The sequence below is a fragment of the Leuresthes tenuis genome, unplaced genomic scaffold (assembly GCF_036924035.1).
Source record: "Leuresthes tenuis unplaced genomic scaffold, fLeuTen1.0.hap1 SCAF_13, whole genome shotgun sequence".
In the NCBI taxonomy this organism is placed as follows: domain Eukaryota; kingdom Metazoa; phylum Chordata; class Actinopteri; order Atheriniformes; family Atherinopsidae; genus Leuresthes; species Leuresthes tenuis.
Window position 1 is genome coordinate 15,048,881 of NW_027325367.1, and position 26,772 is coordinate 15,075,652.

General features: G+C 40.1%; 4 protein-coding genes across 5 annotated transcripts in view; 3 read left to right on the forward strand and 1 right to left on the reverse strand.

Annotated features, from left to right (window-relative positions):
• coq8aa (coenzyme Q8A, genome duplicate a) overlaps positions 1–26,772 on the reverse strand; it is a 294,959-nt gene that overhangs the window by 125,451 nt on the left and 142,736 nt on the right. The gene's annotated exons all lie outside the window — the stretch shown is intronic.
• Positions 11,269–15,226, forward strand: LOC140267327 (uncharacterized). Its single transcript, XM_072362575.1, has 7 exons — positions 11,269–11,450; positions 11,654–11,775; positions 12,621–12,681; positions 12,764–12,916; positions 14,011–14,100; positions 14,428–14,619; positions 14,827–15,226. The coding sequence occupies exons 1-7, from the start codon at positions 11,390–11,392 to the stop codon at positions 15,222–15,224; spliced, it is 1,077 nt and encodes a 358-aa protein (XP_072218676.1). The 5' UTR covers positions 11,269–11,389; the 3' UTR covers positions 15,225–15,226.
• On the forward strand, positions 16,039–19,947 carry LOC140267326 (uncharacterized). Its single transcript, XM_072362574.1, has 9 exons — positions 16,039–16,155; positions 16,232–16,300; positions 16,385–16,506; positions 16,598–16,658; positions 16,819–16,971; positions 17,505–17,600; positions 18,029–18,106; positions 18,341–18,544; positions 18,690–19,947. Exons 2-9 carry the CDS (start codon positions 16,240–16,242, stop codon positions 19,004–19,006), a joined length of 1,092 nt encoding a protein of 363 aa, XP_072218675.1. The 5' UTR covers positions 16,039–16,155; positions 16,232–16,239; the 3' UTR covers positions 19,007–19,947.
• Positions 20,133–26,772, forward strand: part of LOC140266992 (uncharacterized) — a 39,335-nt gene continuing 32,695 nt past the window's right edge. For both annotated transcript variants that reach the window (XM_072362139.1, XM_072362140.1), the window contains exons 1-7: positions 20,133–20,726; positions 20,816–21,053; positions 21,828–21,989; positions 22,150–22,304; positions 22,843–22,979; positions 23,924–24,084; positions 26,023–26,135. In XM_072362139.1, the coding sequence (XP_072218240.1) occupies positions 20,559–20,726; positions 20,816–21,053; positions 21,828–21,989; positions 22,150–22,304; positions 22,843–22,979; positions 23,924–24,084; positions 26,023–26,135 (1,134 nt within the window). In that variant the 5' untranslated portion in view covers positions 20,133–20,558. The remainder of the gene's footprint in view (positions 20,727–20,815; positions 21,054–21,827; positions 21,990–22,149; positions 22,305–22,842; positions 22,980–23,923; positions 24,085–26,022; positions 26,136–26,772) is intronic.

The following is a 26,772-nucleotide window of genomic DNA, read 5'->3' on the forward strand; positions in this document are numbered from 1 at the left end:
GAGCTACTCATCATAACTATGTTTCTCAAGTTTTAAACAAACCATTAACTTCTAGAAAGATCTTCAAATATAATTTTGAAGGTAACATTGCAAGTGTACTATTGCTTTATAATGCAAATTCTGTCTGTTTCTACCTTTTTCTTTGAAAAATGCAGATGTAAAAATGTTCTCCATTCTGTCCCCGTAAACTTAAAAATCGAATGCGAAGGAAACCTCAAGTGTCAGCTCTCAAAGATCTCTTGCACTAGATTACGACCAGAATCTCCATTTTAAGGGAATTAAAAAAAAACGGCTCAGCAGCCACTATTGTGGTTTCATAGATGGTATCCGAATGTAACCGGCACTCGATTTCATCAGCGAGATAATGTGATGAGGTAAGGGCCGTTAATCTCCGAATAATTGACAAAAAATAAAAAAAATACTGAAACACACCTGCTTTTTGATTCCCGGCAGTAAAATACATGAATAATGGATCTTAGTTTTCCCTGGCCTGAGGGAAAAGCTTTTAAACATAATTTGTTGCTTTAATTTATTTACACAACCTGGCAACATCAGCCCTCAGGCTGGGTGCATTACACAGAACTGAAGCACATGGGGTGTGGTACACACGATATACACACACACCACGGTGTATATGACACACACATATCTGCACCAGGTATTGTCTCGTGCTTTCAAAGTAACCTATTGATGTTAGATAGTGTGATAATGATGCAGGGATCCCATCAGCACCTATCAGCTCCAAAAATATGAAGTTCAGTTTCCGCTTCGATACATATTCAAAGAAAATCAATATGCTTTCCCAGCTAGCAGACAGGTTAAGTGGTTACGTGTCTCTGAGGCTGAGAGTTATGCAATCGCATACAGCACTCACTTCCTCACCATGTTCAAGTGCACATCATCACATTGTTGATAAAGTAGAATGTGACCTGTATCTAACCTGATCGATATGATTGCAGATCCATGTCATTTCCAAACGGAATATTTTCCCAATGAATCTAACAGAATATCAAAAATATCTTTGTGTAAAAATAGTAATAAGAAATGATTTTTCTCACGTTTGAACCTGTTGCAGCTCGTTCTGTCACGTTCTGCCTGCAATGTTCTGTTTTCGCTCCAGTTTGAGGCAAAATCACATTCTCTGAAAAGTGAAAATATCTTCTCCACTGATCTTGTTAAGTAAATGAAAAAAGAAAAAAAAAAAGCATTTTAGAGAGTTTAAGAGTCTTCTGTGGCACAGATTAAAACCCTTTGTTGTGGACTTTTGGGCTGTTCTACTTTGCATGCCTTTTTACTTTTAGGCCTTTTTAAATAAGCTGTATGATACGCAGAAATGAAGGGGTAAACTAACCAAAAAAAAAAAACATACTATATCAGCAAAAGCCACCTTGTGACAATAACTCAGTAAGGGAGTCATCTGTATGACAAATTGTGCTTGGGAAGGGAGTAAAGGAAGAAGTTGAAAAGCTAATGATCCCAAAACAATGAGTGGGTTGTGTTTCATCCTTTCTTTTTTTTTTTCCATCTTAGCTTCTCTCCCCGATGACAAGCTCATACATCTGCAATTGTTGAGGGTTTGCCAGCTTTCCAGGTTCAAACCGCTCATACAGCAGTCTGAAATGCAGAAGAAGCTGCCAACTGCTGATAGTGTATTCAGCATCACTTTCACTTTAATGTATAAAGACATATCTGTGCATTTGACGTCGATCAGTGACTAGGAACCAGACAACCAGCAACACAGTTGTGAAGTTTCAGAACTTGACTCGCTCTATGATGTATTATTCAAGATTCTTCATCAGCTTGCCCATAAAATAACACATTTTTTCACAGACTCACAGTACATATTCTGTAAGCACAAAAGCTAGCTTTGATTTGAGGCAGATGCCTTCTCATTTCCAATGTCGTCTGTCACGGACATGTTGAACATCCATAGCAGATTTTTTTTGGATCAGCAGTGCCACAAAGCTTTGATCACACTTACCCCATGGTGTGCTTCGTGTTGCCAGTAGTTAAAAATGTGTTTATAGACGGTGTTTACAGCACTTGGGTTTGTCAGCCGCACTGACTTCATTATCGCAGTAAGCTGTTTACATCTTCATAATCTGTTCATTATCAGCTCATAATTGTACACAGAATTCAAGCGATAGGCACAAAAGTCAACATCTGATCAGATTATGAGCCTGAACACACTGCCCAGCGTTGTAGTGGCATACTGCGGTTACTGTTGTTACTGTCTCTGTAATTTCCAGAATTGAAGGGCTTTTGAAAACAAAATAATAGCCCTTATGAGATTATTAGGGTTCCTAAAATCAGTGCTTCGGTTGTAAACGCACGTAAATGCATGTGTAAATCCATTATCTTTTGTGCAGTTGTTTTTCTAAATGCAGTAACAAGAAAGACCGTTTTACAAACTGTTAAATGAGTAGATTCCAACTGCAGACCTCCCTTCCCAGGCCCGTGTGCTCAGAGCTAATCACATTGGAGCAGGAGTAAAGGGTTACCAAAATATGAACTGAAGGTTTCCTCTACACAAATGGATTAAGTTTTGAGTTACACTTTCAAAGTTTTCTAGAATCTGTTTCAGAAAAGATTTCGTACTTCCGTAAGACAGGTGATCTATTATTCTTTCGGTTATTCCAACATCGCTCTTCTCAAAGCCACCAGACTAAACTAAAGGACTTTCACATCCATACATTTTAGAATAAAACCAGTCAAAAGTTTGGACACTTTCAAAATGTATGGAAAAGGGTGTCCAAACTGTTACTGGTACTTTATATAAGTGATATATGTCACTGATATAAAACCAAACATCTGTTGTTTGTAACGTGACATTACAACCATGTAAATCTAAATCTAATTGCACATTCATTGTAAATACAAACAGCCAACATTACAGATTTAAACAAATGAGGTACAAAACTACAGTAAAAAAAAAACTTATTTATATGTATATGTATAAATGTATTCATATGTGAGCATTTTTCCGTATAATGATGGCTTCACAGCTTTGTACAAAACTGAGTAATATTAAACTGAGTAATGTTAATTCAGCAACGCTGTTTACGATATAAACTGTTTAGCAGTTTCAGGAAGTCGAGCACCTTACTACTAGTTCTATCAAAACCTTTAGGTTCGCAGAAACTGAAAGCTTTTCTAAATGAAATAGTTGAAGATGAGATAACACTCTCATTTTAAGTGTGCCAATTACGCAGCAACTGTTTGTAGCAGGTTAGCTTAGCACAAAAACTGGAATCAGGGGCAAATATTTATCATGACTCTGTGCAAAGGTAACAAAACCCGCCAGACAAAGCTTCTAAAATTTTGGATTTAACCCTGTCGGTTTGTCTGTCACGGTGAAGACAACAAAATGGCTAATGCGCTCAGCCATGGTGCTGTCATTAAAATCCTCACTTAAGATCTGAACTTGTCTTTGTTTTGTGTGTTTTTGGAAAAATCACAAGAATCAGTTAATGGTATAATCATAAATTGATTATACATTTTGTCAAACACTGTGCTAAGCTAAAGGTAACAGTCAACTTACAACTGACATTCAACAAGTCGGGAATCACAGGTGGGAATGTTGGTCAAAATATCAAGGTCATAATCACATGATGGACGGGAATGGGTATGGCTGATTTAATGAGAAACAAATAGAAGTACTAATAAGTTGTATAACTGCAACTTTAACTGTTATTTCTGAGTAGACTTTTTAGACTTTCTGGAATTACATCTGGTTTGTAGTTGTGTTCCAGTGGAAATATCCCATATACTTCCTAGTTTAAGCACCAGAAACTATTTGGTTAGACTCAAGTGAAAGAACTATATGGTACAGGTTAGGGAGAGATTAGCCTTTAAAAACCCTGAACATACAAGTTCTTGTACGCCAGTGTTTGTCAGTGAAAAGACAAGGATATTAAATTTCCTGGTAAGGTTTGTCAACCTGAGTGCGCCTCTCTGTCCCCACAGCAGTGAAAGGAAATCTGTTTCTCCATGCAGCAGTCATGATCAAAGGGATCACACTCCCATGTCTACCACACACAACAACCCACACAGTGGAAATGGCACAATTACGCACATGGATACACCACAGCAGAAATGTGCTTGCGCCGACATACACACCTTCATGCGTGCAAACACGCACACAAAAACAGCACATGTGCACAAAGACTGTGACTTACAGTCATGCACAAAGCAAATCTCACTGCCGCTTGATGTTGTGGTCTTTCTGTAAGAGGCTTGGCTCCTACTGTGAACACAGCAGTGAAGGAATGAACACACTCTATGACACACACACACACACTCGTGCAGTTGCACTCAAAGCAGCTGCACATCAGTCTAACGCAGAAGTCATGAGCTGAAACTCCCACCTCATTTAAAAACTTCACCAAGTGTGAAAAAATCTTAAAGTATTTTGATCACCATGTCGAATTTATATGAAGACCTGAGAGTCTGATGTCACTTTTAATTCATTTTAATTGAATAAAAGAAACATGGGACTCCTGCTGTGGCCTCCATATTGTTTCAGTGTGCCCACAGCTGCTGGCCTAAAATAGTCAGTACGTCTTTAGAAGCTGGATTTTTGCACAAAGAAGGATTTATTCACCAGAGAGTCATTTGTAAGATCCGACAGTGGCAGCTATGCTTTTGTAAAAAACAAGGCAGAAAAAAAAAACAGTTGTATTTTGGTAGCTTCATTGTCGCTCCCTTGCTGCACCTATTAACAGGTATTTTTGTTCCAGAGATATTCTGAACTACGGTTTAAGATGTGCTGCAGCAGATTTGCAGTCCGCACCTCCACACAGACTACTAACCCCCTCCCTGGCAAGGGAATCTACCCAACCCTCCTTTCATGCTTAAGTCATCCCGCCCTGGCTGCTGCAACATCTCTCCTGGCTCAATTCCCAAAACACTCCCCAGCTCTTACATCTAGGATGTGCCCCCTAACACATCCTGTAGTAACACCGATGGCTCCGCAAGACCAATGACACTGAATACAAACTCTGCTGCTCTAACTCACAGTGTACTTTCAAGCATCAGTTTGTTATCTGCATTCTGTCCTTACCTGCCACTTAGCTCTCCTCTCCCTGCAGCAGGCTGGTTAACCACTAGCCCTTCTTTTGAAGGTGGAATAACTTCAGTCCAGCCTATTTCCTATTTTCCATAATAAACCAAAAACCTGTCTCTTCAACAGATATATCACATCACATATACGCCCTGTGATCAGAATGGAAAGTAGATACATGAAAATGATTCAGAATATACTGAATTTGCTTTCTGTTCCAATCACACGTCTTCATAAGAGTAAATTGGTCATTTGCAGGTTGTGTTTGTGGTGGTTTATTCTAAAAGAGAAAAATGCACCTAAAGCAAAGAGACAGAACAATGTTTGTCTCAAACGACCAGTGAGGAAATAATGATTCCACTGTGTATGGAACAACATGCTGAACAGTTTGTGCAACAAAAACAAGGCCCAAGTGGGTTTATGTAAGTTAGAAAATGTGATAAAACAAAAACACTTCAGTGCTCTGCTGCATTAAACTATTGACTGACTTCAGTCTCTTGAGTCTACTTTCAATTAACTGATGAATCATTTTAATCATCAAATGTTCCAAATTGTGAGCAATTCCCCGATGGAATGGCTCAAGGTAGCCCTCTTCTCATTTCTCATCTGGCATAAATTACCCTGGCTGGATTTTATGGAACTTGGTGGAGAGTTGTCGTATGAGCAAAAGGTTTGACCGATTTTCATGCAGATTTGTATCACTTTCATCAAAACAGCTAAAATATGTCTCTGCACATATTTGAGGAACCACTCCAGAGTGGTCTCTCTGGCTTGAATCTTTACTGCAGGGGCATGAATATTGGTTGGTTGATCAAAATGTGTCTGTATGTTTGTTCCAAACAGAAATATGCTAAAATCCATTAGATTGACAGGTTGAGATTAACTTTGCAAAGACATCAGCGATAGCCCCGAAGGCAAAGCCCCCAGTATTCACTGAATCTTAGGCTTCTCCTTTAGCATCTTTCGCACCTCTCTGAAGAATATAAAGGCATAGTTATGGTGATGCCATTTGTTTGATTGTGTACTTCCATTTTGAAGCACTAGTTCAGTGTTAAAGCAACCTTGGACATTTAAAACCGGAAGTTATGGCACGGCTGTGGTCCTATTATGGGTGCTCAGAGGATAGTCACTTGTCTATCCCAATGAAACCCAGCCTTCAGCAAACCTGATCTCTTGATTTATTTTTCTTTGAATTAAAGCATAATTCACAAAATTCACACCATGATTAATACGTATGTTATTAGCGATTAAGACAGTTTTTTTTATTGCAAAGTCACAAATCAAGTGACAATTTGATTTACTGTCTCTCACAGGAGTCGCCCTTTTAAGGATTTTCTTAGTCATTACATTTTATACACATGTATTTAAGCCGCCAATCAAAGCAAACATAACATTTTTGGTGACCTGTTAACTTTCCAGTCTTTTTCTAATTTTTTACTGTTTTCTTTTTTGGCACACAGTATCACTGAATACCAGCAAATACCAGCAAAACCAGTGACATGCCCATCAACCTCAGCTTGGCTTTATGCTAAGACGCTAACACACTGAACTAATACAGACAGAAGACAGTAAACATAAAGAACATCAGCATGTTTGCTTTACCACTATGGGCATGTTAGCTCGCTGACATCAGCATTTTGCTGAAAGTACTGCTGTGCTTATCTGCAGCCTCACAGAACTGTTAGCATGGCTGCATATGTGTTTTTGCTGCAAAAATCAAATAAAGCAAAGAATGGATTATCAAAACTGCTTTTCAGCCATACATCCATCAAAAAGACAAATCATTCAAGCCCAAGAATCAATATTTCTCGTCCATTTTAGCTCCATCTTGGACATGGTGAAGTGAATCTGCAGGTTTAGTGTTGAGAGATATGATATTGATCAAATGTCTGTTGCGTTTGCTCACATTACGGTGTTTGCATTTCTTTCCATAAGTACAGTCGAGTCTAAACCCAAGAGATGCATCACGTATTACTCTTTGAGCGAACAATATGAGCATATCAGGCTGATCTGCTTTTCTGCTGTCGCCTTATTTGCCTCCCCCTTTTAGCCCCAACTCAGTAAGTCAGGGGAAGGGAGTGCTATTTAATCAAAAAAAGTGTCACATTAATTCAGACAAATTCAAGCAATCTAGTTTTCTAATAAAGCTGTCATATTTGCATCCGGTGACTTACACTCACCATCGTTTTAGATTAATTCCCGTCACAACCTTTTGATTTATGAATGCATAATAACTGAGGGCAATGCCTGTGACTGTGTGCACAACTATGTGTGTGTGTGTGTGTGTGAATTAATGTCTACAAAGCCTTGACTTTTAATCTAACATGTTGACTATGCCTAGATTAGAGAAAAATCTCATTTTGCTTTAACTGAGGGTGTTAAGAGGGAAGGATCAGACTCCTGGTGAGAAGAAACAGGAGCTGCGTCACTGGTTCCCTGTTCGAGCGCATCCTCTCATCTGTGCTTATCTCATTGCCATTCCTATCTAAGCACCATGACAAATAATTTCTTCTTCCCACTTGACATTGTCTTTCCATATTCACTCTATGTGTGTAAAATCCAAAAGTCAACATCTGCTTTCCAGTATGCACTCACAGCAGGAGGTTTTTTTTCCTCCAATTTTCCCTTAAGGCGTTAATTTCTGTTTCTTTTTGTTGTTGTTCTTCGTACCTATGAAGAAAGATTTGAAGATTACATCTGTTTTGCAAAGTCCTAACAGTTTTGATGTATTTTGTTGCTGTAGAATTAATGTTCTTCTGCTTTCTGACACAGTCATACTCTCCAAAATGATCATTTAGTTCATTAAGGAGTCCAGAACTCTTCAGTGGGAAAGTTAGCATTCTAGATTAAACAAGATGAACAAATGTCAAATGACCAGAAAAAGGCTGAATGGCAACAGTGAACAACAAATCACCAGCTTGACAAGAGAAAACCAAAATCAAATGCAAATGACCAATTGGAGATGCAGATATCACCAACATGAAATAAACACACAAAGGCACAGGATGACAACAAACACAACAACCGCAAGACAACATAAAATGTCCCAAAATGTGACACAACCCAGCTAGAAAAAAAAACACGTGATGATACACAAAGTCAGTGTGCTATAAAATGTATCTATGAAAATATGTAGAACTGCCTCAGAGTGATAAAGGACAAACTGTTGATAATAAATCACACCTGCATGGTTTATGCTTTTCTTCTAACTCACCTACAGATGATAACATGTACTGCCACGTCATGTCCATTTACTGTTTTGCTTTTCCAATTTGGATGTAAAGCTCACAGCGTCACAATTGTTGTATCCAAAAAAAAAGATAATTGAAATTAACTTTCCACTCACCCTAATTCTGTAGATTGTCTGCAGAATGTACAAGAGCAGCTGCCAGGCTTAGAGTCAGAATGAAGCATCTTTCAACATGTTTTAATCTCCTTACTCTGGCTCCTGGTTTAAGAATTGATTTCCAGATCTTATTGATCTTCATGGCCTTGGTAGTTGCAGTATTTTTGACCTTTTAGTAGAAGTTTGAGGGTGTACTCTGTGCTTCATGGGTCTTAGAAATGATACAAGAAAGCTTATCCTTACTTTACTGTAGCCATTTTATTTTCAAATGTTGTATTGTTTTTCATTTGTGTCGCATTATTATGATGTATGTGATGTGATGTATTCACTGTTTTTACTACATGACTGAATTTATCATTTTGATCAGGTTTCTAAGTGTCAAATAAAGCTGTGTTTATACCCAGAATCAAATATCTTTGACATCACCTTGATAGTCATAAATAAGACCAGCGAGCAATGCTGAGACATCACTTTGCGTTAACTGCTGGCTCCAACTCAAATTTTCCAAAAGCACTGCCCACTTGGCATCATATAAAAGTGTCCAGCAGCCAAGGTAGCCCATCATATTGTTGTCATTAAGATTAATGCGTTTACTGAATCAAACATACACACTTCTGATGCCTGATTACCATCTTCTGGCCAAAGTTAGCCACTGCTTGTACAAAAAGATAATACTCACTGCAGCTTCTCAGTTAATTGTAAATGTAAGTTAACAGCAGCCAAAAAGACAGCAATATCGAAACATTCCGGCTGTAAACACAGATATAAAGCTCCAGTGCTGCTATTGATATTCAGTCACTACTCATGTTAGTGTTCTATTCAAAGGTGCCTCAGAAGAGGCTGCAAGATCTGAATCAGAGGCATCTCTGCTGATGTTAAGCTGTTGTCGTGGGGGTCTTTGGTTGCCATTGCATAGAGGTGTATTACAGTGAGGTTACACACAAAACTCTGCTTTATTCCTTCACCAAAGGCTGTGCGAAGGAGACTGAGCGGCACCATAAGGAGCCATCCCCCCCCCACCCAGCAGAAAGTCTGGCACAGGGGAAAAGTCCTGCCTGCAGACAGAAGCTGCAAAAGTCACGTTGTAAAAAGAATTGTCACGTAATATGTTGGTCATCCACACGGGTTATGAACACACGAGTGACTGATGGGGTGCCTCCAAGAGAGGATTTTGTGGCCTGTTAAAGGAAAGACTTGAAAATGAGACGTGCTCTCATTTTGGAAACACAAGTCAGATTTCCCTCCTGCGGCTTGCAGTGGTCGTACTTTACAGGATGCCATGAAGGGGTCATATCTGAGGGCACGAAGAGGGGCCCTACATGTTTGGATTGAATGACTTGTTGGTCCTATGATATGCTGATTTATAAAGTTTCTACAGTGGTTAACTTACATTTCTTTTTTTTACAGGCTTTCATGATCTTGGCTTTAAGACAAACACTTGCTCTAATAGTATTACAGTACTGCAGAAGTCTCATCATTGAAGAGAAAGAAAAACAGGACGATTACATGATTTACTGTTGTCTTCTTGCAGTGTCAGTAAGATATAACCAGGATAACAGATGGTCCATCATTTCATCCAAGCATTTAAAAGAAAGTGTCTGCCTGATTTTCTCATGATGAATAACAACAGGGACTTTGTGAAAGTCCAGTGAAGAACCACATATATTCTCCGAAGTTTTCTCGAGTCTCGAATCACTCGATGGAGATATTGAACCTGCGTTTTGCAAATACCTGAAAACATATTGACTTGGTATAGCCATACCAGAGTCAGCGGTGTAAAGAGTACAAAACATGGCGATCTTTAAGAGATTTCTGCTGTTTTTTTAGTTTTTAATAAAAAATTTTCTTTGCTTCTCTTCGTTTTTGAGTAAACTCACAGAAGCCCCACTGAATCTCATTGTTCGTTACACTTGCTCTGAGGACGAATAATGAATACACAGAGTCTAAACTAACCAACACGCCGTTAATTCTGCATGAAGCAATGTGGTCATGGGCTTCGGTTGTTACAAAAACGCTCATTAGATTATTCTTTTAACAGATTTCAAGGACCTTTAGTGTTCCATTCTATCCAAAAATATCCACATTCACACAGTGAACAACATAAATAGACGACAGTGTGTGCCTGACACCTACAGTAGGTAAGTGAGCAGGCAGCATTGTTAGAAAAACTGTGCAGTGCTGCACCCTGCTGGGTTTGCTATGTGAACATGCTGTGCTCCATCATGAGACCTTCAGCCACATTTAAGGTCAGAGAGACTGAACAGAGGGAAGGAAACAATTGTTGGTCTGTGTTATGTAAAGTCACAAACTATGAACCTTGCTTTCGCTGACTTACAGTAAAATAGCCTGCACGCAATCTGGTGTAGTTGGTTCATATACTTCATATGTTCATATACAGGTGATAGAATAAAGTTGACCCCCGATTCTGATTCAAAATGTGATTAAGGCATATATTAATTCAATTGCGATGCTTTTAGTGTACACGAGTAATCGTGTACTGAAGGACACAGTTTGAGGTTGTGGTTGGAAATTTATATCTCTTTTAGGATATAAAAAAAAAGGTGCGAAGAAGGGGCGGGGCCACAGAAGCGCCTTCTGTTCTGACGACCACCGACCTTTTGGAAGCGGTCACTACGTCACGACGTGAAAACACATCGCCCCCGTTCCTCTCTCGCGTTTCACGTTCTGTTGACGGGAAACGGTGAGTAACAACTTTATGTGCCTAGAGCTCAATTCTGGAATATTTCGGTGACATCACTGACCGCTGACTGGGTCACACTTAATGTACTTTCATTACAGTCTCTCTCTCTCTCTTTAACTCCTCCGGCATGGCTTTTCAGACTCTGGAGATCAGATTCCCCTCCAAAGTGGCTTGAATTCCAGAAACGAACAAACAAAGCAGAGAAGCAGCGAGTCGCACGTAAACGGAAAAAAACATTGTGTTGAATCTCAAATACCTGCCACTTTCTTCAGGTAAAGCCATGTCTGTTCTGCTGAGGAAAATAAGGCGCACCGACGCAGCAGCTGCTGCTGTGCTGGAACGTAAGGGACTTCTTTTTAAAAGTGACTGACACGTATAAATAAACTGTAGCTACAGTTGCACAGTGCATGTTTGTGTGCGTCTATGCTCGCATGCACAGGTGTGCAAGAGACTGTCTTTCAGTGGCAATATCCAGTCTTGTTTAATTTATATATATGTTTTAATCAACCTAAATGTCCGCTGGACATCACACCCTTTACCGCAGGTGCAGACTTTTGCACAGATTCAGAGATCCAGTCACTTACTCGAGAAGACCTGCACGAGCTGTTTCCTGGGGCTGAGAACCTCAGGCTTAGAAGGACCATCTTTGGAATGATACACAAACAGGTGAGTTTGTCCTATGTGGTGCTGTGCAAAGGTCTTGAACCACCCACCATTTCTTTATATTGCGCTAAGAAAACAGGGAATAGGGGCAAACATAAATGTCAATGCAGTTTGTACAATTCTAACAAGCTTGAAAGTCGATATTTGGTACAAGCGCCTTTATTCTTCAACACAGCCTGAGTCATCTTAGGCAAGCTTTTTGTCATTCCTTTAAGTAGTCTTCTGGAATATTTTCCAGTTTCCAGAAAATTTTCAAGGACACATTGCACACGATTCTGAGATATGACAAACTTTCAGCTAATGGTCAATTAGAAACCACCTTATTGGTGTACATTGCTGTTGTACATTTGAAAAACTTTCTCATTGTTGGCATTTTTTTTTAATGTAGATATTACTAAAGAAACGACCCGTCTTTGCAGCAGGCTGCTAGTAAAAAAAATAAACGTGTCTAAATTTAGAATTGAAAGTGGTTATGTGTAGACACCATTTTGGTTCATCCCTTTAGGTGGCTTTTTATGCTTGAATGAGTCATAGCTCAGTGTTTTTAAGTGGCTTATCGAACCAAAAAACACTGAAAATATGTATAAAAAAGCAGCCAGTGTCCATAAAGTAGTTTTTAAAGACCCCCAGAGACTGGAGAATTGTCGCTCAGGACCACTGTAAAGATGATTGAAGAAAAGAAGAAAATTGGGCTCATTTGAATCTAAATATAAAGACATGATGGGTAGCTTAAGACTTTTACATAGTGCTGTATGCCTTAGATGTCATACACTTAAACCTAGAATTGTACAATGCATACACCAAAATGTCATCAGGATTCCTTATATTTTTTTGTTTAATCTGCACAGAAACCAGTTAATGTGCTTCTGAAAGAACTCCAAGGTTTCATCCCACATGATTCTCTCAGGGGTAAGTTTTTTGTTTTGGGCTGACATAGTTTTAAAACACATAAGCAACATTCGTACACGCGCCACTGTCACTTTCTCTCCAGCTGCTCTGTCTACACACGGGGTCTTGGTCGACTACCTTCATATCCTAAAGGACGTGAAGACTCAAGTTCAGAAAGTACAGAGTTTCCTTGAAGCTCATATTGGACTACTGGAGGACATCAACAAAGCCCAGGCAGACCGGGAACCTGACAGAGGTTTGTTTATTGTAATTTACAGATTTCATGCGGTAAATGTTTCTGGTTGTTTCTCAAAAGAACTCTCTCCCGTCCACCTCCGGCGTGTAGATGCTGCTCTTCTTACAGCTCCAGCAGAAAGTTTTCAGACCCTTGATTTCACGCCTCAATTCTTTTTCATCTTTCAGAATCATTTTAAACTACTTTACAAACAAGTTATCCACAAGGACAGAGCAAAAACAGGTTTTTGGAGTGTAGATTTACTGAAAATATGGAAATATCTCATTTACATAAGCATTCATACCTCCACTGAGTGCATGGTTAAGGCACCTTTGAGAGTTGGAAGAGTATTTAAGATTTTTATATGTTCAAGGTTCACTGACTCCATCCAATGTTTCAGCTGCCATATTCCACAAATATAAGTCACTCAAACATGATCTCACCCCCCCTTGCTATGAAAGCCTCTAACCACCTTGAGCACCTAGCATGTACAATTCAGCGCCTGCATCCACCTGATATCACATGTATGAGGTCCTGTCCTTCATTATATAGTCACACAGGCCAAAGCTCTGGAAAAAGCTGTTTACTGAATGTTCAGAATATATCACAGATGTACGCCACATGGTTGCAGGGTAAACATCCTCCTCCGATTGCTTCTAATCTCGTCTTTTTCCAGCTTCTTGTTTAGTAGTATTCCCTTTATGATTTCATTATGATGAGTCTGGTCCAAGGTTGAACTCAAATGATTTATGTTTGTAATTCATAAATGCATGTTGTTAAACCCCCATTGGCTAAAGATGAGGACAGGCTATCGAGGTCGTCAAAAAGGATTCTTACAAAGCTGCAGGATCAGCTGGGCAGATAAAAAAGTGTCCAAAAATGTGACAATCATACAAGCGGGAGGTAATTACTAGAAAGCAGCACTGGAGAGTGTTTGAAAGTACACCGGGGCAGATTTGAGATGTTAAGGCTTGGAAAAGGTCGATTGATAAACACTGCGTGGGCCCTGATCTGACAGGGGCTTGCTTGTTCGTGGGGAAAATAAACAGCCAAAGAAGAAATTGATAAGTAAAACTGTGGCAAATTGTGACACCACCATGTCATTGGACCCACAGATGTTTTGCCAGGCACGAGCACCTCAGCCCTCTGCGCTCCGGTGGAGCCCCACAACATCCCAGCTGATATCTATCCATACGGAGCTCAAGGTAAAGCTCATGTTTTTGTAATTTTCAACTTAATATACACTTAGCTCTTTTATTACATGTAAGAGTTTGTGAATGTCAAGGTCTATGTTGATGTAACAACGATGTAAGATGCAGTATCATGTGTAGATTCCAACGTAAACGTAACTAACGGGTTAGGAGAATATCTTTTTAGGTTGGCAGCTTCTTCAGGACTTCGGAGAGCAGCAAAACAGCAGGAGTTTAATTTCTTTTTTAATCATTTTAACCTCCGTTAACTCAACTTTCACAACTGTTCAAATCTGAGTGGGATGCTCACCCACCCCCCCACCCCCTCCTCTGTTGCCTCAGTGATGTACCAGATGGTTGTCAGTGGTAAAACCTTTGATGCCCATCTTCAGTTGATGGCCAAGGTCCAAGCCCAAGTTCAGGACCAGGTCCAGTTCATTTCATGCAGTGAGGATGGCCAGATCATGATTGTCTTCTGCCAAATTAGTTCCCGCGCTGGGACAGAAATTCATACAGCAATCACTAGTTTAACAGGTAAGAGAAGGACCTTTTTTAGCCCGCTTTTCAGTTCACTCGTTGGGTTTTTATTTTGAGTTGTAGTCCTGTGTGTAACCAACATTCTTTTGATTTACAGTTGTTTTAGGTCACTAGATATCGCTGCTTCTTGTACACTGAACCTTTCAGCTCAAAGTTCTCCACCCCGACTGTCTCACGCTCCTTCTTTTCATTTGCTCTCCACAGGGGATGTCCCTGTCATTCTGGTGCTGATGCACCACACGCACAAGGTCGGACACGCAGCAGTGAGAACATGGTCCGACTACTCAAATGTTGTTTTGGACGTCAGTGTTTTCTACCACGAGACGGCCCGTGGATTACTGAGGTGTCATGAAAATACCGTGGCCGTCTCTAAGATACGAAACAAATTACTGGAGTACAGTATTCCGAGAAGTAGATGGGATGTGAATGGTGATTATCGGAGGACTGGCAGAATTTCCAGTGATGGCCATCACAGAGGCTCTCATTTTGACAGTGGTGGCAGTGAGTTCGATTTTAGGTTGTTTAGCGGCGGGAGCAGCAGCAGCAGCAGCAGCAGTAGCAGTAATAGTGAAAGTAAAAGTATTTGGGAGGGTGATGAGTAGAAGTGGGGCAGAAGAGAAACTGGTGTTGCTTTTTTTCAATTATGTGATACAGACAATGACTTCATTTAACTTACTATCAAATATTTTCTGGTTGATGATGTAATGATTTTTAGTTAACAATAATAGCATGAATCAAATAAATCACAGGATGTCGTTTAACCATATGAAATTTTATTTGGAAATGTAAATAAAACATATTCTTCATCCTGATATCCATCTTCTTTGTCTTTTAATATTCAACTTTAGATGGAATATTTTTTCTGTGAACATTTAATGATGTTGTTGCAGAGTAATATACCAGTGACTAAAAAGGAGGTATGCGTCATTTGTGACTGAATTAATAAAAATAATGAAAATACACTGTGCTCGACTTGAATGTCAAGTTGAACTCACAGTTACTAACGTTGGATCAGTTGGTGGTGCGTTCGTGAGAAAGAAAACGCTCCCTCTTTCAGTTCAAATGTGCTACAAAGGCTCAGAATGAGGGAAATGCCACCTCAGATTAACAAAAAGACGTGGTATATTACACCGTGTTGTTATCTATTTGACAAAAACCATGTCACAAGGCTGAAGGAGGGAGTAAAAAAAAACATTCACGGCAGAAAAACGTTTGGGAGTCGAATCCTACGCTCGAGCGGTGCGTCACGAGAACGCAGTCCCTTTGAGTTTGGTTTTGCTTTCTGTTTCCTGGAAATGGTGAGTGCAAACGTTTACATGGACAGACGTATATATCTGTGCATTTCCAAATTTGCTGAGATAATTTACATCTAACTAACCCACGCTACTGTCGCACTGCTGACACCCCGTTTTTCAGGTAAATGAACCGAAGTAAAGTGCGCTTCTGACCCTTCTTCTCCTTTTGCTGTCTCACGCCGGCCTGCTAGGTGAAGATTTGTCGTCGACTTTTAAACATTTTCAATCCGGACAAAAAGTAAGACAGAAAAGATAAAAGTGCATGGTAAAACCGCGTCTATTGTTTTCTTACCCTCTGTTTGACGTCTCTGCAGGTGATATCATGTCTGCTTTACTGAGGGAAATACAACAGATTAACCCGGATGCCGCCTCTGTACTGGAGAGTAAGTGGCCTTTATTTTAGATGAGTGTCTAAACTAGTCAAACAAACTGATAGATTGCTTTAATCAACCGTAATGTTCCTTCAGGGGCAGACTTGCGCACCGACTCAGAGATCCAGTCACTGACTCGGGAAGAGCTGCGGGAGCTGTTTCCTGCGGCTGAGAGCCTCAAGTTGAGAAGGACCATCTTTGGAATGATACACAAACAGGTAGAACTGAGTGGGAAGGGACATAATCTGAGAGATTTGGAACCCCCACATGTACATTTATTGTTTGACTTTGTTTATTTGTTTGTTTTAGAAACCATTTAAAGAGCTCTTCAGAGAACTGAAACATTTCATCCCAAATGAAAATCTCAGGGGTATGTAGAGACTTGATATTAGCTAATTTAACCTTTTTTAAAACACATATACATATTGATGCATACTCTATATAATTGTTCTTATTTTGACTGGGATATTTTTCTGCACTTAAGTGTTTTTGAACATCATGCAGAGGCTAACTCACTGCTCTCCATCCAGAAGCCCTTGCTGGCAACGGGGTCCTGGTCGACTACCTCCATATCCTGCGGGACGTGAAGGATCAAGTGAATTATGTGCAGGGTTTTCTTGACGCTCACATCGACTTCCTGGAGAGCAGCAGCGAAGCTCAGCCAGACAAGGAACCTCACAGAGGTCATATTGACAGCGTTTTATTGAATCTAAAAGCATGCTTCAGTTTGCAGTGAGCAGATTCCCCACAGTTGATGAGATGGTAATGTACAATCATAAGGGATGTTTGTCCAGGGTGTCTGGGGCTGGATCTCACCAGAGAAATATCTTAAAATTATGCATTGAACCTGAGAAACAGTTATTTTACCTTAATTTATCAGGCACTTTTAACCAAAGCAGGGATCCATACCCAGCATGTCTTTCTCACACAGCCAAGGCGCGCTTTTTAAAACTGTCTGAAACAGGAAAATTCTCACAGAACAGCGGAGGAGTATGAAAATAAACAGCAAATAACTACGATTAAACAGCTCGCCGTTAATAGGCATAAGAATGCCAGGATGCGTCGGCAAAGCTGAGCAAACGGCAGAAGATGAATTATTGGAGCAGATCTCTTTATAAACCAAATTTATTTTAAGGTGCACTTGTGTTCAGATATTCTATAAAGTCTGATCACAGATAAATAAACTCAATATGTGTTTTAATGGCAACCTTTTTAGGAACAGAAGGTAACTGGACGAGCAAAGGAGAGGAAGGGTCCAACAGAACGATGACGACCATTGATCCCAATATGAGCAGAAACTCTGTGACACAAGGTGGCTGACTTTAAAACTTAACAATCTTCGCAACATACAGTTCAGCATTCGACTGTCATCAAAGTCGTTCTAATTTCTTCTCAATGTTTTAATGCTGCTGGTAAGAATACAAATTACAAAGTTGAGTAGAAATGCAGGTTGTACTGATTATGTTTGGATCACACATTGTAAAAAATAACAAAACTTTGTTACGAAACATCGCTTTTTTTCTCTGAAATACCTTAAAAATGATGTAACTCCAGAGATCGCCGGGCTGGGCGACACCACCAGTGTAACATAACCTCCCGTGTACAATGTGTATTTTTAGTGCTCTATTATGTTGATTTGTAGTTTTATGTAGACACATGTTTTACTTGGATTTGTTTTTTCTACAATTTTGATTAAGTAGGCTTATTATGCTGCTGTGTCCAACATGTTTGTCTCATCAGGTGCTTCAGCTTCAGCTGACATTAAGAAGAAACAACCCACCAAAAAAGTAACTGCAGTCAGGCCACAACAAACTCAAGGTATATCTCACTTCCTTTCCTTTTGCAATCTCCCGACACCAGATTTCTGCATGTTTCTTCATGCCTTCGTATCATTAGAATACTGTTTACTTTGAAAATTATTTATAGCTCACATTTGAGGCTGCATTAGATTTAATCTAATACTAGGATAGTTCAATTAAAGTAAATTAGTTTGGTTCACAAAGTACTTTTTGCTGTACATTTCTGTTATTTCTTTCTTTCTTTCTTTCACAGAAACACTGAAGTACAAGATGGTTGTCAGCGGCATAACTTTTGACGCCCATCGTGAGCTACTGGACAAAATACAGGGTTCCATTCAGTCATACTCGATCAAACTGGAAGAGACCCAGAACAGCGATTACCAGATCGTTATTGTCTTCTGTCCTATAGTGTCACGTGTCGGGACGGATGTCAAGGAAGCCATGATGACAGTTACAAGTAAGAGAAAGACTTTTTCTGAACATCTATGCTGAGGAGAAATATCACTTGTCTCCAATCAGACTTTTCAGCATTTACAATTTTAAGTTTAGGAATACGGTAGATAACCTTCTATCTCATGTTCCCTTTCTTTCTATTTCCACAGGTGAAAAGCCTGTCATTCTGGTTTTGATGCATCACTGTCATGAAGCCAAAGCCGCTATCTCTAGGAAGACATGGGATGGTAACCATATTTTGTTGCATGTCGATGTTTTCTACCATGAGACAAAGCGTGGATTATTAGATTGCAGCCAAAATGAAAAGGCTGCATTTGCGATAAGAAAAGAATTAATGACGCACTTTCATCCCAAGAGTCAAATAGATAATGACATTGAACAGTCTATGGACACGGGTCCTCATAACATCAGCCCCAAACCTCCTTCTAAGAAGCATTCCACTGGGTTGTTTGGAAGTTTTTTTTGAGCGTTCATAGTGCTGATGGTGGCACATGGGCAGCAGCAGCGTGCTTCTTATTACAGATAAAACAAACTAATGGATAGACATCAGATGAAATGCAAGGAAACTCATTTATCTTGATTTATATCTGTAAGCTTTCACAGGTTAATTATCGATTGTTAATGTATGAAAACACTTGCGTGGGAGTTAGCTGTATCTTTGTGCATGCAGTCACTCAGTGATTTGCATGTGATCAATTAAAAAAAAAAAACAACCTTTGTATAGATGATGTTAGTTTGTCTCCTTCGCTTCAGTGCAAATACTATTTGATTTTTTTGGGGGGAGGGGTTGACATATCTAGACTGTAATTATAATTTGAGCCATAGAGAGTGAGTTTGGGGAAAAGTATAAACTTATTCAAGCTTATTTGTAAATCTTTTGAAAACCTCTGGTTGTTATGGAGAACTGAAAGCGCCATGTGCAGGAGTGAATACAAATGTGTATAAAAGGACAAACAAGTAAATTATCATGGCAGTAAATAAGACGGATTATTAAAACAAAGCTAAATGAAGATAAAAATTAAAAGCATAAAAGTCAGTTTCACACTTTAGTCAGTGATTATTGCTAGCTATTTTAGTTGCATTTATTTGCAGATTGTTTTTATTGAGCTCTTTATGTATTTTTGTTTATTTCTAATTATGACCGTTTCAGTCCTCCTCTATATGTTTTATCTTGTGCACCACAGTGCTAGGGAAGACTCCATTAAGGACTGGAGTTGCAAATGAGTGTACCATGGTTTCTGGTTGTTATTTTGATGAAAAGAAATTGAACTTAAAATTAAATTTGATTTGTTTTCATGTTGCCACAAACATGTAACGGCTCTGTACCATTTATGATGTGCAACTGAGTATTTTCAAAACAAATAAATAAACCAGTACTGAATAATCTGAATCTGCTTGGAAACAACATTAATTGCTGTCTCTTGTCTAACCTTGTCTAACTCTTGTATTTTATATGCTTTTATTCAGTATAGTATTTGGAGACCAGGCTTTGGTTTTTCAGTCGCTAAGTGCACTGGGCTTTTACTTTGAAAGTACATCTTGCTATGAAGAGTCAAACCGGAACTTAGGTAATGTTTACAGTTTGACACATCCGGTTGGTTGCCACCAATAAGCGCGATAGTAACATTTTACTTGTTTGTCACTAGAGTGTTCCGTCAAATATCACCGCCAGCTTGTTTTTTTAGGTGAACGACATCATGACAAGTTATCGAAAGGTGTCATTCTGGCTAGTTTCGCTAATTGGCAGCACAACTCCTTAGCGACAGTTAGCTAGTAGCCGTTTAGCTACAGATATTGTGCGGAATGGCAGCTTGATTCATTTCAACAGGTGTTTGCTTAAGGAGAGCAAAATCAGTGACTTGAAGTTTCTCATCCGTAACTGTCCTGTAGAGACTTGTGCGCCAATGGTTTTGCCCCCTCTTTAACGGTTAGTTCGATGTAGTTAGCTGCGGTATCCCTCCTTTGCAGCTGCTAACATCACTTTTTGCGTGACCTAAAATTCACCACGTTTGTCTGTCATGATCTTTGGCCGCGTGCTGCTGAGGCTCGGGTTGCAGTGTTCAAAAACTGTTTGTTTACAAAGGATAAATGCCGTGAATGAGCTGCCTGTTCGGAAGCTGAGCTCTACCAATCGCACTCCAAAAGTCAGCGCGTTTAAACAGTCTGCGCACCGGTTGGGACTTCAGGTAATGAAATCGGGGCGTTCAGTTGAAGAAACTCTCAATCGGTCAGTTAAAATATGTTAACGGATTATGCACGCGACCCCGTTTTATAGGCGACAGCCCACCCCTGTCTCTGTCTGCTAACAGCAAGTGACATGCAGCCAGCCAGCTTCTCCTATAGAAGAGAGACCAATGTGGTTGTTTCGGATGATGAAGATGACGACGAGGAAGGTGGTGATGAAACTCTGGTTGGACAGGAGAGCATAACGCAAGAGGGGGGGATCACCTCAGGCCAGGTGGATGCAGTCAGCATGGAGGTCCATGAAGGCACCGCAGACACTGGAGTGTCCTGTAAGTAGAGGTGACCTCAGATAATGATGGTGCCTGTGATTATACATTTAACAGCTGAGTTCTTTTCTTGGCTGTGTTGGAAAAAAAACCTAAACTTTATTTTGTGTTACTAGTTGTGTCCCCTTACAGCTTTTACTGTAATGTGAAGCACTGTTACCACAGGATCTGTTATACAGGCAGGCCACATTCAAGCCACTTCAACACCTTTTGCTCTTTGGGTGTCCTCTGAAGTATAGTTCATAGTGTAAAACATTTAGCATCATAACATCTGTGTAGCATGTAGTATCAGTACGCCATTTGCTGAATGAGTTGAGACTGATTTATAGGGAAATAACCCAACAGAAACGTGTGGTGGTTGAAACTGTCGCCTCACAGCAAGAAGGTTCCTGGCTTAGATCTCAGCTGATCTCACCCTTTCTGGGTGGAGTTTGCACGTTCGCCGGGTACTCCAGCTTCCTCCGACCATCAGAAAAACATGCAAGTCAGGTTGATTGGTGATTCTAATTTGACCAAAGCAGTGAGCATGAGCGTGCATGGTTGTTTGTCCCCGTTTTGGTGCTGTGGCGGGCTGGCAACTTGTCCAAGGTGTATGCCGAAAGTTTATTGTGCTCTTGAGCCAGTCTGTTCCTGTGGATGTATGTGTATGGAAATGAAATGAAACAATACTTTATCTATAACAAAGGGAAATTACATGTTTGAGTTTGTTGTTGTGTGTTGTTATACCCACGTTCATTCATATACTTTTGCTTGTTTTTTTTTTTACTGATTTTTCAGCAGCTCCCAAAGGATTGGATGAGAAAACATCAAAGAGGAAGATGAGGAGGGAGAGGAGGAAGTTGATGAGGAAAAAGCTCAAGTCAGCTGATTCCTCTGCCCATTTGATGTCTGAACTTCCATTTGCACTGACCAGCCCCACCTCATGGAAAGAGCTTGGATGTATGTACGCTTTTACTACTACTTTATGATGATTACTTGTTCTTTATTTTTTTTATACCCAGAGGGCGGCTTAAGATTTGCTGCTCGACAAAGTCTGGCTGTAGCCTTGTTGCCTTCTGACTCATTGATGTCATTAAATGCATTGGCCTGTTCTGCGAAGTCCCAAACCCAGACTCGGCGGAGAAAAAGAGGAAGAGGAAGAGAGGAGACAGCGGAGGCCGACTGGACAGTGAAGAGGATGGTGACCAGAAGAAAAAAAAGAGGGAGAGCCAAAGACCAAACTACTTTGTGTCCATCCCCATCACTAACACTCAGGTGGGTCACTGCTGGGCTGTACTTGAAGAACACAACCTTTGGAAGTAAGGCTTTAGCGTCATCTCTGTATTTCTTAAGCGTTACAGTGAGAGTGAAGGAAGCATGCCTATTCTGACCCACTTGTTTTTTTTGTTTGTTTTTTTGTGTTATGGCATTCAAATCAATTCTTTGTCCAGTGATTAATCAGTGCCACCGCTTTCTGTTCATAAGACTCAGTAACTGATTATTGTTGAGCCTTTCTCCTCGTGGGGTCTTTCTGTTGAAAATGCCTCGAGGTTCTCTCCCTCTGATGAGTTTTTGTGTTGGATGTGGACATTTTTAGTTTACCTTAGTGTATACTAGCAGTAAATCTCTCGCAAGTAAAAGAGAAAATTGAATTCTTATTGATTTTTGACCCAAAAAAAGAAGCCGCTTTAGACCAACCATTTATGCCTTTTGAGCGTCACGAGAGAACTTGGCAGTTTTGATGTGATGTGTGTCTGAGTGAGGAGATTCTCTTGCTTACTGCTGTCTGTAAACTGAATGCAAATTTGTCCAGATAAAGTCAGCTGTGACTGAAGTCCAAGAGGCAATTCTTCAGCAGGAGCCACGGTTTGCCAGAGCCATGATCTCCGTCCCAACCCTTCACATCACACTTCTAGTCACTCATCTTGCCCACCAGGAGCAAGTAGACCAGTAAGTCCAGTTCACATGAAACTGTACACAAAAAGTGAACCCTTGACCCCCGCAATGAGGGGATTTGATTCCTATTTAAACACAATCTGCCATGGAATTGCACAAGATGAAACCAGGTAAAAATGGGTGATTGGAAGAGTATGAGGCTAAGTTACAATATACTGCTGAGTAAAACAGGAATATAGGCTTATTATAACAGAAAGTCATGACCGTGCTATAATGAGTAGCGGTGTTACAGGTCAGAGGCTGATGCAAACATCCTCAGTGTTGGGCCATGTTTCTGCATTCTTGTATTGCAGCCGCAGCGCTCGCCACAGTTAATTATGGGAAAAACAGTGTCGCTGTTGGGATGTTTAAGAGAAGAGATGGTTGAAATGCAACCTCAGGATATAACCGCAGTCACACAGGGATTATGCGATGCTTTGGCAGAGAGATGAAGGGATAACGGAGGCTAAATAGCTTGCTGCGGCATTTTCAGGTGCCTTTGTCTCTGACTGCAGGCAAAAAAACAAACAAAAATGTTAAGATGAAATGATTAAAATGATTTTTTTTAAAAAGTATTTTGCTGGTGATTTCTATATTGCCTTTATTGTTCTCCCAGGATATTAAACTCAGTCATTCTCAATGCTGAGGTTCAATCAAACAGAGTATTTGTTGCAGTTGGAACAAATTGGGCAAATTCAAGTCTTTACTCCCTGTATCGAGCGCTTATCTAAATAAACATCAGATTGAAGTTGAGCAACTTAAAATGGCTCCGGAACGCGTACATTATGTGATGATATCTCCTGCACAATCTAAAACAAGAAGATTTGATCTTCAGTGATCGCTGCAATCTCTCATTATGTAATATGTCAGGAAGGGTGAGAGGATTAAGTCAGGAATTGGTGTGTGTGTGTGTGTGTGTGTGTGTGTGTGCATATTCACGTGTAAATATCATTTTCCAGGGCGGCAGACGTGCTGGCTCAGGTCAGACCGTCAGTGGCTGAGTTGCTGGGTGGGCGGGACCTGGTGCTGCCCTTCTCAGGGATCAGTCATTTCAGGAAGGAGGTGGTGTTTGTTGGACTGGCCACCGGACAGCACAGACACACACTGGACAGCCTGGCAGGTTAGTTTCTATTTGGTGTGTGGGATGTATCGAAGTCTGTTTTTTTTTTTTTTTGTCATTGTCTTCTGGGCATTACTTTACTGGAATAAAAGTGCTTTATTGAGAGGAAATATGATGCAGTAGTTGGTTTGTGAAGCCCTTTGAAGTGGTGTGGGAAGTTGGGGTCAGATGAAGAGTCTTGCAGCTGGTTGGAGTGTTTCTTAACATTACTTTGAAGTGTAGGTGAGTGCTTATCGCTTTGGGGGGGGTTTCCTACTGGAGGTTGGGGTACGTGGCATGTTATTTATTGAATATATTAGGATTCTTAAGTTGACTATGTTTACAATCATTCTAAAACAGTTAGACTAACTTGGTTTTTGTGATGGAGTGACCTGGGAATCTGGGAAGTTTATGAATGAATTACAGGAAGCAGTTTTAGCTTTTAGTTAAGTTGTGCTCTGTAAAAGCTACTGTGAGATTATGCAGCGTAGGTATAGTTTCTGTGAACCCTCTTGTCTTTCAGTGTCACCACATTCTCAGCCTTTTCTTGGACCTGGTCAAATAAGGTTGAAATTTGTTGTCTTTTTTATCCCTTCTTCATCTCAGATTTTATATTTCACTTCACACGTGTGTGTTTGCCCGCATGTACGTGGGGTATGTGTCCGTCTTCTTACGTCAGCACCGATTGTGGAACAGTGTGCAAAAGCATTGGCTGTGGGTTTTTGTGTTGTACCTGCGGCAACTACATTAAGCCACATTTCTAAGAGGATTCCCACGCCACGGCTCTGTGGCTCTGACACCAACACACACACACACACGTACACAGTAATCAGTTCACACTAGGTTAATGATACTGCCCCTTTACACTCTAACATGTCAGTTAGATATATTGATTTCTTAAAGTAGACTCATGCACAAGTGGACAATACAACAAAACAGCATTTTATTGATATGTTTACTTATCCACATAACTATCTACATGATTACTTCTGTTGTCAGAGTTTAAATTGTTTTAATTTCACCCCTTTCTATTGGAAAAAAACCTTTAAAAAAAACAAACAAAAAAACGTATTAGTTGGAAATACACAATATGTACGTGTGTGTATATATCTATATATAGATATATGTATCAAAATAACATTTCCATGCATAATGACACTTATGAATAACACCAGTCAGACTGTTTGACCCCCATTTATTTTGCATTGTTGAGCAAAGTTTAGAGAAGCATTGTAACACTATTACTACACATTTTGATGTGATTTATAGCATTAGAGTGTAGCATGTAGAGTCTTGGCATTAGAACAACCATAGATCCCAGTTCAGGACAGTTGAGTTTTCGCGTGGACGTCACATAAAGTTAGAATCGAGTTGGATTTCAACACCTAACTTGAACAGTTCTTGTCGAGCCCTTCTAACATGATGAATGACTTTCCAGGAATAAAAAAAAAAAAAAAAAAGGCGACTGCAACAAACGAGGGAAGGAGAGGACAGGAAGTCGGACCTTCTTGTCTGCTCTCCCCACCGCTGTTATTGATTATATACTAACCTTTCTCTCCCTGTAGAGTTCCTCTTCTAAAAATACCCCTGTAGCTCTCCACTAAACCTTATCAGCTGGTGTTTGCGTCTTGCCCTGTGTTTATATGTCCTTGCTGGTTGTCTGTTTATACCCCAGTTCATTTAGTCTCTAAAGTCTTTAAAAGGGGGACTCGGGGAAATTCAGTGGAGGAACCAGAGGTCTATGTGCTTCATACTGTTCATATGGATTTAAATCCATGTTATGTCCTCCTGCATTAGGTCAAGACACCCTTTGTTTTGGTTAGTAAAGCTGTTGATATGAAGGTATATTCAGCTGTTTTGTTTTAATTTCACATCTTTTACATGTGTTAAAATGCACTTTTGGTTTTGGTACTAGCTCATACGATATGAAGGGAAACTCTTTGTGTATGTGTGCTGCAGAGCTGCTGCGGAGCCGTTTCGAGGAGCAGGGTCTTCTTCAAGGAGACGGCCGTGGCTTTGAGCCCCATCTCACCATGATGAAGCTGTCCAGAGCATCGAAGCTACGATCTCAGGTACACTCATGCACAGCAGCAGGCCGGGTGACACTGGGCTGTTAAAAGGCGTGCACACACCCTGTGTTCCAGCATAAGGCCGAGTGAAATAGATGGAGCTAATTTCTCTAAAGGAATCAAAAACATGAATAGAGGGTTGAAGAAGCCCTTCACAGCTTCATTTATATGGATGTCAAGTGTTTTTTTTCATTGCTTTACTCATTGTAATTGCCTCAGATCTGCTACTCGATCTTGTTTTAGCGAGCCATCCCAGTTCACTGACTTCAGAACTGCGAGAAAACACCATGCTGGTCTTTTCCTTTTAAATATTACTTAATAATGGTCCCTCCTGCCTCCTTGTGGCTGTAAAATCCAATTGTTTGATGCCAAATTATTGCTTCTGTTACATCTATCAGTTGCAATAACTGACTTGCCTCAGTACTTTAGAGGATAACTGAATGTATATTCATTTATATTCCATGATCTAAGGCTAAGGGCCAACCACAGATAAAGGAAGCTGTCTGAGGAGGGTAGAGATAAAGAGGTGGAATAAATGAACAGAAATTGAATAACGATGTAAATAAGATAGTCAAGGAGTTAGAGGGTGAAAAATGAAGCAGACAGGGGGTTTATCTGCATGGGAGGGAGGGAGGAAGGA